Below are 13,114 nucleotides of genomic sequence, written 5' to 3'. Positions count from 1 at the left end.
ATGATGATGATGATGATGGTGATGATGATGATGATGGTGATGATGATGATGATGATGATGATGGTGATGATGATGCCATGGCGTCATGGTTTCAGTACTGCAGTGTCTCACCCCTCCCTGCATGTCCCAGCTCACCCGCCCGCCTGCCTGGCCTTGTCCCTTTGTTTTCCCAGCCCAATGCAGCATCTGCCCACTGGGCAAGCTGCCAGGAAATGCCCCCACCACCCAACCCTCTCCTCCTCACCCAACCGCCTACTCTGCTCTGAATACTCGGCTGCTGTGTAATGCATTTTGCTGATTAGAAGCCTGCACACTCAACATAAAAGCTGATAGTCTCCTCTCTGTATTTATCCTTACTCTTGCCCTCTCTTGTGTCACTGTGTGGCCTACTGTAGCATATTCTATGATTTAGTCTCTCATCACTTTATCAGTCACTTATTTTGTCCACCTCGCTCACCAAGAAAACATAAAACATAAATGGCATGACATGAATTCTACTTTGATTTCTAAGTTCTTGGTAATACATGAAAGATCTTGAGACTCTAGGGAGGTATCTTCAAATGCCTTGTCCTCCCAACGATCCAAAATTCTTCCAACATTCAATTGACATCAATATAAAACACAGAAAAGCAGAATATTCTCACGTTAAGGAAGCTGGAATCAAGAGAACATTTGGAGTTAAAAAAGACTTATTATATAGTTGGGCTTAGCATCCTGACGGTGGAAGAACTTTGTCAAATCTGTGAATTTTACTGAAAACTCATCAGTTTATTCTTATTCTTTAGCAATTTTCAATTGTCTTTACATATTCATTAAAATCAAGCACTTTGTAACCCTGCTTTTGAAAAGTGCTGTATAAATACAGTGGTTTGAGAAAGTTTACACATCCATGCTAAAGTTGATTTAAAAGGAGGAATTTAAAAACATCTTTTGGAAATTGATATTAATGCCTTAATTCAAAAATTAGGAAAATCTGACCTTTAAAGGACACCAGTTTTCTTCAGTTCCGTTATGTTAAATTTTAAAGGCCAGTTATTTCATGGATCCAAGATACTATGCATCCTGAGAAAGTTCCCTTGGCCTTTGGAATTGAAATAGCCACCCATCGTCAATTCCAAAGGCCAAGGGAACTTTATCAGGATGCATAGCCACTGTAAGAAAAGGGAGGGAAAACCCTTTACTTACCCTTTACTTTAAAACTTACTTTACTCAGTTCTAATCCCGGTTCGGGACTTGGCGTGGAGTTTGAAAGGTATTGGATTATGGGAAGTGTAGGATGCGGTGTTTTGTATCTTGATCTGTCTCTTGTACATGCAACACTGAATTGCTAGAGTGGCCCTTAATAGGGTTAGTTCATCAACATATTTTCACTCTTACCCCTCTAACCGTTTTCATAAAAGACAAATTCAACAGGAGAGAAGTTGATACTCTGAAAACCATTCCCAGTGAGGTCTGTGGATTAGCGAGAGAAACAGGAGCAGGATTTGTTTCTGGAAGAAAGAAAAACACTTTAAATTAAAATAATTGCACATAGCACAACAAACACAATTCCATTCAACTTTGTTGTACTGGGGAGGAGGCAAAGTATCTTAAAACATGGACAAATAAAACTAAACCTGTCTGCGTGGCTAGACACCAGTAAGGTAATAGGTTTGATGATTTTTATTTTATTTTGATATAGCCCTTCAAATAGGATAATTAGTGAATGTGCAGTACATTTAGGCTCACAAAGTTTGATTTCCTGTTTTTGCATCATACTCAAATCAAGTCCTCGTAAAATGATTAACATAATGATGTAATTAGAGGATTTATAATTGGCTGTGGATCACTGGCCGCCAATATTTATCAGGCTGTCACATTCAACTTTGTCGTTTACCAGTTGATGCCAAATTATCTCCAAATGATACATGTAATTTCATTACACTTTAGCAGCCTGGAGATTGAGTATCTGTGGTTTTATTTGACAACACTGTGGTCTAGTCTCGTCTCTCCTCCTCCAAAATCTCTCCAAAACAGAAGATTGTTAAAGGCAGTTTAGGGTCCTAAATGCACATCTGAATGAATGGCCTGACCTTTTTTAGTATTCTGAGGCTCTTTCACTTTTGTGTCTGCGCTAAACTTAAACGTTACCTTAAATTTCATCATGTGCTATTAAATCTGCAGCAAGCTCTGAAAAGAGACATGCAGTCACTTGAACTAAACACATAAGTGACATTTACCCCTCAGATGTCTTGTGTGAACAAGGTGTTCTAGGATGACAAATACTTATACCGTTTGTGAAGAGGCATGACAGCGTCTTACAGGATGGGAGTGCATCTAAAAAAACATCTAAAACTTAGAAAAAGAAAACCTAAAATGGAAAAACCAGCAACTCCCCAGATTCAATTGCAATTGACTATATTCAAAACCCTTTGGTATTTAAAAAAAAACAACGTAATGCAACATTTAATTTTTTTATTTGTCAAATAAACCCATACACATATTTTTTGTATTTTATCTGTATTGTTTATACACACTGCACATTAATCAACACTGACATTTAGAAAATAAGTGTAAATGGGTCGTGGTTGCACTCACTGTTGAAAAGGAGACTTTAAATTCACACATGCATCCCCCTCCTCACCTCTTCAGGTTGTGCGTGCCTCCTCACACACCAGTGAGGGCATTCAAGAGGCCTGGGCCAAGATGGAGGTATACCGGGACACCATGCTAGCCAGCGGGGAACTGCAGGGGCGGCGGAGGGCCCAGCAGAAGGTTTGGATGTGGAGTTTGATCCAGGAGAACGCTCTCTGCCATTTCCAGAATCACCCCAGTGTCAGGGAGGCTCTACCCCACCTCGAGGAGAGGGTCACCAAAGGAGCCATCTCCCCAGGCCTGGCTGCTGACCTGCTCCTCAAAGCCTTCTCATCATCATCACCACAATAATCAGTGGGACTACACCTTTGGTGATGGGTGGATGGATGGATGCCTCATGGCTAATCAAGCCCACTCAATACAAAGGAAAGCCAGGACAGACTGAGAATAAGTGCCCTTGACGCTATGGTTTGCACAAAAAAAACTGTCTTGCCCTTTGTACACTTAATTTGAAATTGGAAACATCTAAGAAATAAGTCATCCCTCCACAGAAAAGTTGGTTTCTGCATGCTTTAATTCAAATCAGGAGAGGGAAGAGAGTGTTAACAGTTTTCACTTCTCACTTACTGCACATTTTGACAGCAGACAGCAAAATAATACATTTCACTGCGAGATACGAAATGTTGCACCACCAATAGCCTGGTTTTTCTAAAGCAGATACTTGGGATTGTCTTCTTGGACAAAGAAATTACAGACCCTCAGGATCCGTTTTAATAAGATTAGTGCAAAACATACAGAGGGGTGTAAAGGTCATGTTGGTACATTTGGGATTTGCACAATACTCATCCCTTTTACAGACAGGGTCATTATTTGATGAAGCTGTGACTTGGTCATGCCATAAATATTGATAGGACTTGTACTGTAGTGGTGTGATCTGTGATCATTTTTACTGACACTGTTGCCCTCCTTTCTCATCTAATGATCAATAATACACACCATGTAATACCAAAAAAAATTTTTTTAAATAAAAGGATCAGACTATGATTTGTTGTGGTCAGGTGTTTCTCTTGTTGAACTGTCATGGTTCATATAATAAAAGGTAATTTCCCTTTGCAAATTGACTTGACTTACAAAATGTTTTATTCACTGTGTGTTACCAAGATGAATATTATATTAAAGAATTGGTGTGAATAACATTAAATCTGTCAGTAGAGTTGGCCAAGCTTCTCTCCGTCCTTGTGTTTGCTCATGATATGAAAAAGGGGAAGTGATTAATGTTACCTCCTTACGAATATTAGTCCTGAGATTTGTCAAAGACCTAATGAATTTTTTCTGCACCCTGGAGCCAGAAATGTCAGTGCCAGGTATCCCCTGAATGAGTCAGCTGCTTCTAAATCAGGCAAAATACACTTTAATATTATCAGAATTACTTTCATAATGCACTGCACTCCTGGACGCCACCAGAGAATTAAAGATAAAGAGATGTCATACACTCATAACTCCAGTGCAGCTACTGTATTCATTTTAACAGAAATGCTGCTTTATTAAGGATAACAGTACTAGTCGACAGTGTTAGTGACATGTGCATGTATAATCTAAATAAAGGGTAAGGGGATTGTGGTAATACCCTACTTAAAATATCAGTGCGAACAAGGGACAAAATTAATCTATTATCTTTATTCAGCTATAAATAGCAGGAAAATAACTAGAGCCCAAATTGACAACAGGACATTGCTCGATTTTGTCTGACCAAAAGAAATATTCATATTATGATAATATAAAACAGAGAAAAGCAGCAAACCCTTGCATATGAGAAGTAGTAATCTGCAATATATTTTGCATGATAAATGATTTCTATGATAAATCGCTTATCAAAATTGATTAATTTTCTGTAGATGGATTAATTGGTTTCAACTCTGGGGTGGACAGAGTGTGTGACTTGTCTTTTCATGCTTTTCGGTTTTGGCACAATAATCATCAGTGAATTAATCAAATTGCCATCCGAAACCTTTGGTACTTTCATAACAATGCTGCAAATGTGATTTGGAGCTAGTCCATTTACTATAATCTTCAAATTTAGTTTTTAAAAGTAACTGGATGCCAATGGGGGCATAATAAAATTGGGGTAATTTGTTCTTGTTTCTTAGTTGTAGTTAAAAACCTGACTGCTGTATTTTGACCCTTTTATTATTAAATACTGATTACAAATACTTTATAAACAGAGAGTAATAATTGGGTTTGATATTACACAGTATTTATAGTGTTCATGATACTGTATCTTTATACCCCATGTGGGTGTTTGTCTCTACTCTCTTACACCACTAGAGGGCTTCCAAATTCCATTTAGCTCTGGATTCATTATCTATATGACTTGGGCCTGAGTGCCAACTACCCTCCTCCTCATAATGCCCCCGCCTCCTGCCCTCCATCCATTCTTCATTGAGGTTGCTAGGGTGCCAGGTCACTCAGAGGTGAGGACATCAGCAGCTGCCACTCTCCTGGGCCACAGGCTGTACTGTAGTCCTCGCCCTCAGTTCCAAACCCTCCTTGGCTATTCTCAATCCTCGCTGAAAAGCAGAAAGGAGAAAGGTTGAGTGTGTGACTGTACGGCTTTCAACCTCATCCCTCTCCTTGACGGTAGCCTAAATTTCCAAAGCTCATCTGCTTTGGAAATACTGAGGCGGAGCCCCCCAACCGCTGGATGCTCTCCTCCTAGGTCGTTGCTCGTTTGCTCCCGCCTGTGTACAAGAGGAAGAATGCCCCTTGAATGCAGATGGATTCATTAGGTCTGAGTAACACCCTTCTCCTCCATCATGCTGACACAAACACACTGTAACTGCTTTGGCTTTGCAAAAGGGAACAGTGAGTTCCACACACACACACACACACACGCACACACGCACACACACACACACACACACGTCTCCAGTGTAAACAACACCATGCGGTTTCACTAAGGAAGATTAACTCAAATGCTGCTGGATCGTGTTCGGCCATTTTAGCCTAAACACAGGACCCATCCACATGTGTTTAGCATTTCACTCGATTTCTTGAATGTAAGCAGAGGACAGAGACTGGCTCTTTGATGAGGTTTTTTCATGTTTAATGGAGGGGCTTACATTGACAGCCTTTCTTTGTGTCAGCAGTCTGAAGTCAGAATGCTTTCCTGGCTCAGGACAAAACAAAACAGTGCCCTCATACTGTTGTAATTGTACTCCAAAAACTCAGCTTTTCCCCTTTGAAACCTCAAAGTCTGGAATGAGCGGTGATAAATGGTTCTGTTACAAATGCCAGTAAACAAAGTGAGCATATCGTTGCACAGAGAGATATCTAGGATTTTCTTTTTGTTGGTTGTCTCAGCATTATAGTTCTTGTTGTTTTCTGGTCAGAGCTCAAGGAAAGGCTGACACTGGGAGAAATGTCAGACTGGCCCTCCTACCAGGCTGATTTAGGAGCTGTGTGTGTAGTGTGACAACCGGTCATGGGCTGCTGATCCATAAAGCCTCACCCTGTCCCTGCTATGTTTGCTCTACTCCTCATACACAAGCACATTCCACCACACTCATCCACCCTCCCCTCTCTTTGTCCTGCTCACCTCCAGCACATCTTGTACATACATACAAGCCATCCTTCCTCTGTCACGCACACACTCACACACATGCACCCACACACGCTGCCTGCCTTGTTGCCCACCCGGACGCTCCGACTCGGCTCGCTGCACTGCTGTCCCTCTGTAGTGACAGATGAATGTGAAAAGCAGTTCCTCCAGGCTCAGGGCTCACTTTCAAGACGGCTGCAAAACAATACAAGAAGCCACACGCTAATGGGGTTGGAGAGCTTCAGCAGAGCCCTGAGTGTGTGTGTGTGTGTGTGTTTGTGTGTTGTGTGTGCTTCTAGATGTAACACCCTACTCATTATGCTTCTCTGATGGGTCACTGTGCAGCCTCTTTATAAGAAGACCCTTATGGCGACATGTCTTATTATATCAACTGCTGAGATGGATGTTAATACCAGGCTGCGCCATGCATGCTGCGTGCTCTCTAGCCTGTAGAGTGATGAGACGTGGTTGGTATTCGAAGTGCGTCTCATTGCATGGGCTAATTCTATTTAACCTGGTGAAGTCTGCTAGATGGTACGGTCAGACTGCCCCAGGGAGACCAGTATGTACCTCTGCTTTATTACCCACCTGAGGAGGCTCGCTCTCCCACACATGCACACTCCACTGTTTGCTATGTGTAATTTACTGGGCAGCCTGTGGGCCAGGCCTTCATCTGCAGGAAGGCGTGAATAGAGCCTTGGCGCCAGTAATTGGACTTTAGAACTGATTGGGGAAATGATTGACCCCCGGTAATGGATTTGAGTGAATAATTATTTGTAGTTATGGTTGGAAGATAATATCAGGGAGAGAGAGAGAGACCAATCCCACCAGTGTGACTCACCCCTGCCGCCAGAGCAGAATGCTGCCAGCACTCAATTAATGAAATCCAGCTGCTCAGACTCCCCACGTGTAGTGGCTGATCAAAAAAACACACAGGGGTCTGGTCAGAAAAAGGGTTATCTTCATCCAACCTTTCCCTTTCGCCCAACTGGCAGCCCATGGCCCATCACAATAGTGATTATAAAATCTTCTCCACTCCAGGTACAAGACATTAAGGTTGATAATGTCTCCATTATTTTTTAACTGCCTGTGGCAGTGTTCAGCAAAGCCCACGGCAGCCATGTTAATGAGACCTCTCAAGATGGCAGGCAGCGCCTCCTCAGGACACAAAATGCAATCACTCTTAATCCAGTACTTTAATTGCTGGCCAAGCCTGCCTAAGTGAATTCAGCTGTTTCATCTCTGCAAGCCAGTGGCTGCACCTCGAGAACACTACAACATCATACTCGCAAAGGTAAACTACACTTCCAGACAAATGTGAAGTGATGCGTGTGGGTATGTCTTGTTAAAAAGAGGGCTTATTATTCTGGTTTGAGGGTGTCATACAGACACTGTGGACTCTGAAAGAACTAGAAAACGCATTTCCTGCAGAAAATGCGTGTGAATGCTGAAAAGCTAAATTTTAAAACATAATTGCATAAGAAGAAGGCAAAGTGAAAATAGTTGAAAAAGTGGGAATGGTTTAATTAGTATGAATTTCATTGAAATTGAATAATACCTATAGCGTATCAAACAAAAGTGAAATATTTCAACATTTAAAAAAAAAAAGCTGTTGCTACACTATATTGCTGGTAAAAATTTGTTAGAGGGTGAACTTGTGGAAAATGGAAAATGTGGAAAGGTGTTAATAGTTCTAATTAATAAGAATGTTTTAAAAAAGCAGAATAATACCAATATGGTATGCTAAACTGAATTGCCAGCTTCAATTTGGATGAAGAAGTAACTGAAAGAGTAACAAATGAGTTTGTTAAATGGGAAATGGGTGGGTCAGATTAAGAAATCTCAATCAGCTATGTTCAAAAATGTAAAAGTTATGTAAAACTCCTAATGAATGAAAGATGTGGAACATTGTTAAGCTTGAATTAAGTATGGATCCCTAAATAAGACTTAATTAAGCATGGAAAGAAGCTGAAGCAGTGTAAATAGCTAAAGTGCAAAGGTGATTAAATTCAAGAGTAAGAAATGATAGGGGCTCAAATGTTTTGCCTGTCTGCGCCACTGCTTCTTTACAGCAGACAGACACATTGACAGAGAAAATCCATGTAGAGAGAGGCCCCCTTTTGACCTGGTATTAAAATCCTGAGTGATCGGATCATGAGTAGACAGCTCTAAGTACAAGTGTAAACACACTAAGGACACACAAACGCACACATATACAATAGGAAAATGTGGAAAAGTGTCAATGTTTCCAATTATTAATTTAAACAAATAATAACAAAAATATTTTTTTTAAAGTAATAGCATAGTATGTTGAAAAAAAGTCGTTAAAAAGTCATAGTACAGTATGATGAATGTTCTTCCAGACAAATAAAGTCTGGAAGAACACGCAAAGTCCACACAAAAAGACTCAACTCAGACTTGGACTCAAACCCGGGGCAGAGGGGAATGTGGAAAAAAGTTATACCACAGTATGTTGAACAAAGTGATAAAAATGTCATAGTATGTTGAAAAAAAACATATTATTTAGTATGTCAGAAAATTAATACAAAAGCCAAATTATAGTGTGTAAAAAAAAAAGTGATAAAAAAGTCATAGTATATTATGTTAAAAAAGTTATGAAAATGTCATAGTGTAGTAGAGAGCAACCTGACGTTGCTCTCTCCTGATCATTCCTGTGTTGCTAACAGCACTATCTCTGTGTAAAAAAGTGTCCAAACAAATTAATCAGAAAACGGTACATCACTGAAAACACCAGTGAAACATTCATTCAGCTTTTTTCCTCCACACCCGCCCTCTCTGGGGTCTCAGTCACTGAGCTTTTAGATCATTTCAACTGGTCCATTATAATAACTATGAAGAGAGACTTTGCGTTTATAATTTGGAACTGAGGAATGCAAGGCGGTTCTTCCAGAAATAGTAATAATTCACGTGCTTTGTTTGCTACCATTGATAGTACCAGTAACATCTGAACTTGCATCTTGCAGTAGCATCTGGCCTGCAGTGACGTTGCATCCTTCTTCAAAGACAAAATTCAGAAGATTAGTTCAGACAGTCAGTGCCTCCAATTCAATTCCAGGATATGTGTTGTCACAGTGTTCAAGCAAAACTAGTTCCAATTTACACAATTTCATACAATCAACCATAAAAACCTGGAGGACATAATACAATGTCTGAAACCCTCCTCCCGTTGCATGAAGATAATAAAAACAATTAAAATAAAACAAAACAAAACAAAGCATGGGGGAGGGAGTTCCAGAGCCCGGGAGCTGCCCTGGAGAAGGCTCTGTCCCCAAAACTGTTCAGTTTGGACTTGTGGATGCGGAGGAGACCGGCTGAGGCGGATCTGAGGGACCGTGAGGGTTGGTAGGGGGAGAGGGGGTCAGTGAGGTATGAGGGTGCCAAATGGTGGAGGGCTTTGTATGTGAAGACCAGGATTTTGTGATCCAGTGGGAGATGGGGATCCAGTGGAGTTGTTTTAGTCCTGCCTTTAGATTCTATGCTCCACATATCTGGAACAAACGCAGCAGATCTCTTGCAGATCCGCTTGCAGTTCAACTCCGTTCTTTTGAATCAAGGCTGAAGACCTTTCTTTTTGATGTTGCCTTTCTTTAAATGGTTGTTTTAATTTTTTAATGTTTAATGTGTTATGCTGCACTGTAACTTTAATTCTTGTTTTTTTTTCTTTTAACTGTTTGTGTAAAGCACTTTGTATTGCCCTGTTGCTGAAATGTGCTACACAAATAAAGCTGCCTTGCCTTGAATTGCCCCCTTACCAAATCAACCAAAAGGTTATAGTATAGTATGTCAAAAAAGTCATAGAAATGTATGTATGTATGTATGTTAAACAAGTGATAAAAAGCCACAGTACAGTATTTTGAAAAAAGTGATTAAAAAGTCATAGTATGGTATGTCAATAAAAGTCATAGTATAGTATTTCAAAAAAGTGATGAAAAGCCATAGTTTATTATGTCTATAAAAGTGATAAAAAGTCATAGTATAGTATGTTCACAAAAGTGAAAAAAGCTATAGTATAGTATGTCGAAAAGTGATAAAAACGTGTATTGTTGAAAATGTCATCACACAGTATGTCGTAAAATAGTATATATAATAGTATTAATAATAGTATGTTGAAAAAAGTGATAGTGTAGTATATTGTTACTTGTTGTTAAAAGAAATAAATAAAGCCATAGTATAGTATGATAGCAAAAGTGATAAAAAGACTTAGTGTAGTATGTAAAAAAAGTCATAGTATAGTATGTTGAAAAAATAATAAAGTCATAGTATGCCTAAAAAAGTGATGAAAAAGCCATAGTATAGTAAGACAAAAAAAGTTATAGTATAGTATGTCGAAAAAAGTGATAAAAAAGAAATAGCCTAGCATGTTGAAAAAAGTGATAAAAAAGTTATAGTACAGTATGTTGAATAAAGTGATATAAAAGCCATAGTATATATAGTTTGATGAAAAAAGTCATTAAAAAGATGGATGGAATAGTATGTCAAAATAAGTGATAAAAAAGCCATAGTATGGCATTTTGAAAAACTCACATTATAGTATGTCAAAGAAGCCATATAGTATGTTGAAAAATGTGATAAAAAAGCCACAGTATAGTATGTCAAAAAAGTGATAAAAAAACTATATATCGTTGAAAACATCATCAAAGCCATAGTATAGTGTGTCGAAATGAGTGCAAAAAGCCATAGAACATTATATTGAAAAAAAGCCATAGTATAGCATGTTGACAAAAGTTATTAATAAGCTATAGTATAGTATGTCAAAAAAGCCATAGTATAGTAGTCGAAAAAGTTAAGAAAAAGCCGTACTATAGTATGTTGACAAAAGCATCGTATAGTACGTCAAAAAAATAATAAAAAGCCATAGTATAGTACTGAATGTCAGAAAAGTTGTTAAAAAAAGCCATAGTATAGCATGTCAGAAAAGTGATAAAAAGAAGCCATAGTATAGTATGTCAAAAAAGTCATGTTATAGTATGTTGAAAAAGCTGTATAGTATGTCAAAGAAAGTAATAAAAGAGCCATAGTATAGTACGTCAAAAAAGTAATAGTAAAGCATGTCAAAAATACAATTAAATAAAGCCATTATGTATAGCATGTTTAAAAAAAGAGATAAAAAAGTCATAGTATGTCGAGAAAGCTGAAAATGATTCTCATAGTAAAACTCATAGTATAGTGTGTCAAAGGATGTTGAAAAAGTAATAAAAAGCCATAGTATAGTTTGTCAATGTAAGTGATAAAAAAGCCATAGTATAGTATGTTGAAAAACGATAAAGTCATGGTATGGCATTTTGAAAAACTCCTATTATAGTATGTCAAAAAAGCCATATAGTATGCTGAAAAAAGTGATAAAAAAAGCCACAGTATAGTATGTTACAAAAATGATTAAAAAAAACTGTATATCGTTGAAAACAAACAAAACAAAACAAAACAAAAGTCTTATAATAGCATGTTTAAAAAAGTCGTAGTATGGTGCAATGAAAAAAAGAAAAAAGTAAAAAAAAAAGTATAATATATACAAAAGTGATAAAAAAGCCATAATATATAGTATGTCAAAAAAAGAAAGAAATAAAGCCATAGTATAGTATGTCAAAAAAGTCATAGTATAGTATGTTGAAAAAAGGATAAAAAAGTAATAGTATAATATGTAAAATAAAGCCATTTTATAGTATGTCTAAAAAAGTCACAGTATAGTAAATTGAAAAAGTGAAAAAAACCAGTAGTTTAGCATGTTGGAAAAAGCCATAGTGTATGTTGAAAAAAGTTGTAGTATAGTATGTTGAAAAAAGAAAGAAATAAAGTCAAAGTTTAGTATGTCAAAAAAGTCATGGATAGTATCTCGAAAAAGAAATAAAGAAAGCCATAGTATAGTATGTCAAAATAGTCATTGTATAGCAAGTCGAGAAAGGTGATACATAAGTCAAAGTATATCTGAAAAAGTTATAAAAACTTCATAGTATAGTATGTCAATTGAAGTCTGGAAGAACATGCAAACTCCACACAAAATGTCCTACAGTAAGTAACGCATTACACACCCATTATAAATGCAGAAATCGCCTGGAAGAAGCAATACAACTTAAACAGTCATAAAACTAAAACTGTAAGGTTTCAAAAAGCTGAATAATTTTCTAATAGCTGAAGGTTTTGTAAATAATTTAAAGCTAGAATGATGTCTTTAGGTGAAGATCTGTGGGAGTAGTAGCATTATGAAGCGGAAGAAGCCTGAAGAGGATTTGGATATTGCTCTATTGACTTTCAATGTAAAAAGAAGACATTTTTTAAAATATAAATTGTACAAAAATCTTCATACAAGCCAATTGTCCTTAAAGAGCTGAACATGTTCATGTTTGAATGGTTTTTGTAGCTGATGCGTGCACAAGTATTAGGCGCTCGCAAGTCGTACTGAAGAATCAGTATGTACAATGTAAATGCTGCTGAATCGTCATTCACACAAGTCAGATTTTCATTTCTCTCTCCTCGCTGCCTGAGCCTATCATTTGAAGCTGTCCTCAGAGGCTCAGGGAGAACAGCAGCCATGTTCCTTACCTTACCTCTCTTTTATAATCCTCTTTTTGCTCCTTGATTGACCCACTTGCTCCCACATCATTATCCTCACAGCTCTTCTCACTCCACTACATTTCTCTTTCCTCTCTTCTCACTCTCACTCTCCTGCCTTCATCTTTCCACCAGTCCTCTTGTCGTATGTCCTTGTCCCCCTCCTCTCTCCCTTCGTGTGACCCCTCATTGCCCTCTTGCCAGTCTCTATTATTTCTAGCTGCCCAGTGGCCTGGTCAGGCTGGTGCTCCAGGGCTCCAGGTAGCTCGTGTTATGACAGGTAACACTGGGCCGCACACTCTCTCTGGTAGCATGCAGAGGTCGGCCTGTCATACCTGTCCACAGCTCCCCTGTGCACACACACACACACACACA

General features: G+C 38.3%; 1 protein-coding gene and 1 long non-coding RNA gene across 4 annotated transcripts in view; one reads left to right on the top strand and one right to left on the bottom strand.

Annotated features, from left to right (window-relative positions):
- The window catches only part of mmaa (metabolism of cobalamin associated A), a 9,727-nt gene extending 5,936 nt beyond the window's left edge, over positions 1–3,791 (top strand). For 2 of the 3 annotated variants that reach the window (XM_032541421.1, XM_032541427.1), the window contains exon 7: positions 2,632–2,925. In XM_032541421.1, the coding sequence (XP_032397312.1) occupies positions 2,632–2,925 (294 nt within the window). Of the gene's footprint in view, positions 1–2,631 lie in introns of all 3 variants that reach the window. The other variant, XM_032541437.1, reaches the window with a different exon arrangement.
- Positions 3,792–4,502: 711 nt separating this feature from the next.
- Positions 4,503–13,065, bottom strand: LOC116705338 (uncharacterized). Its single transcript, XR_004335908.1, has 3 exons — positions 12,731–13,065; positions 7,014–7,088; positions 4,503–5,141 (listed from the first exon to the last, which is right to left on the bottom strand). It is a non-coding gene; the product is annotated as an uncharacterized LOC116705338 (long non-coding RNA).
- Positions 13,066–13,114: the final 49 nt, after the last annotated feature.

The sequence above is a fragment of the Etheostoma spectabile genome, chromosome 2 (genome assembly GCF_008692095.1).
Source record: "Etheostoma spectabile isolate EspeVRDwgs_2016 chromosome 2, UIUC_Espe_1.0, whole genome shotgun sequence".
Classification (NCBI taxonomy): domain Eukaryota; kingdom Metazoa; phylum Chordata; class Actinopteri; order Perciformes; family Percidae; genus Etheostoma; species Etheostoma spectabile.
The sequence above is the reverse complement of the archived record's forward strand: the minus strand, read 5'-3'. Positions and strand labels throughout refer to the sequence as shown.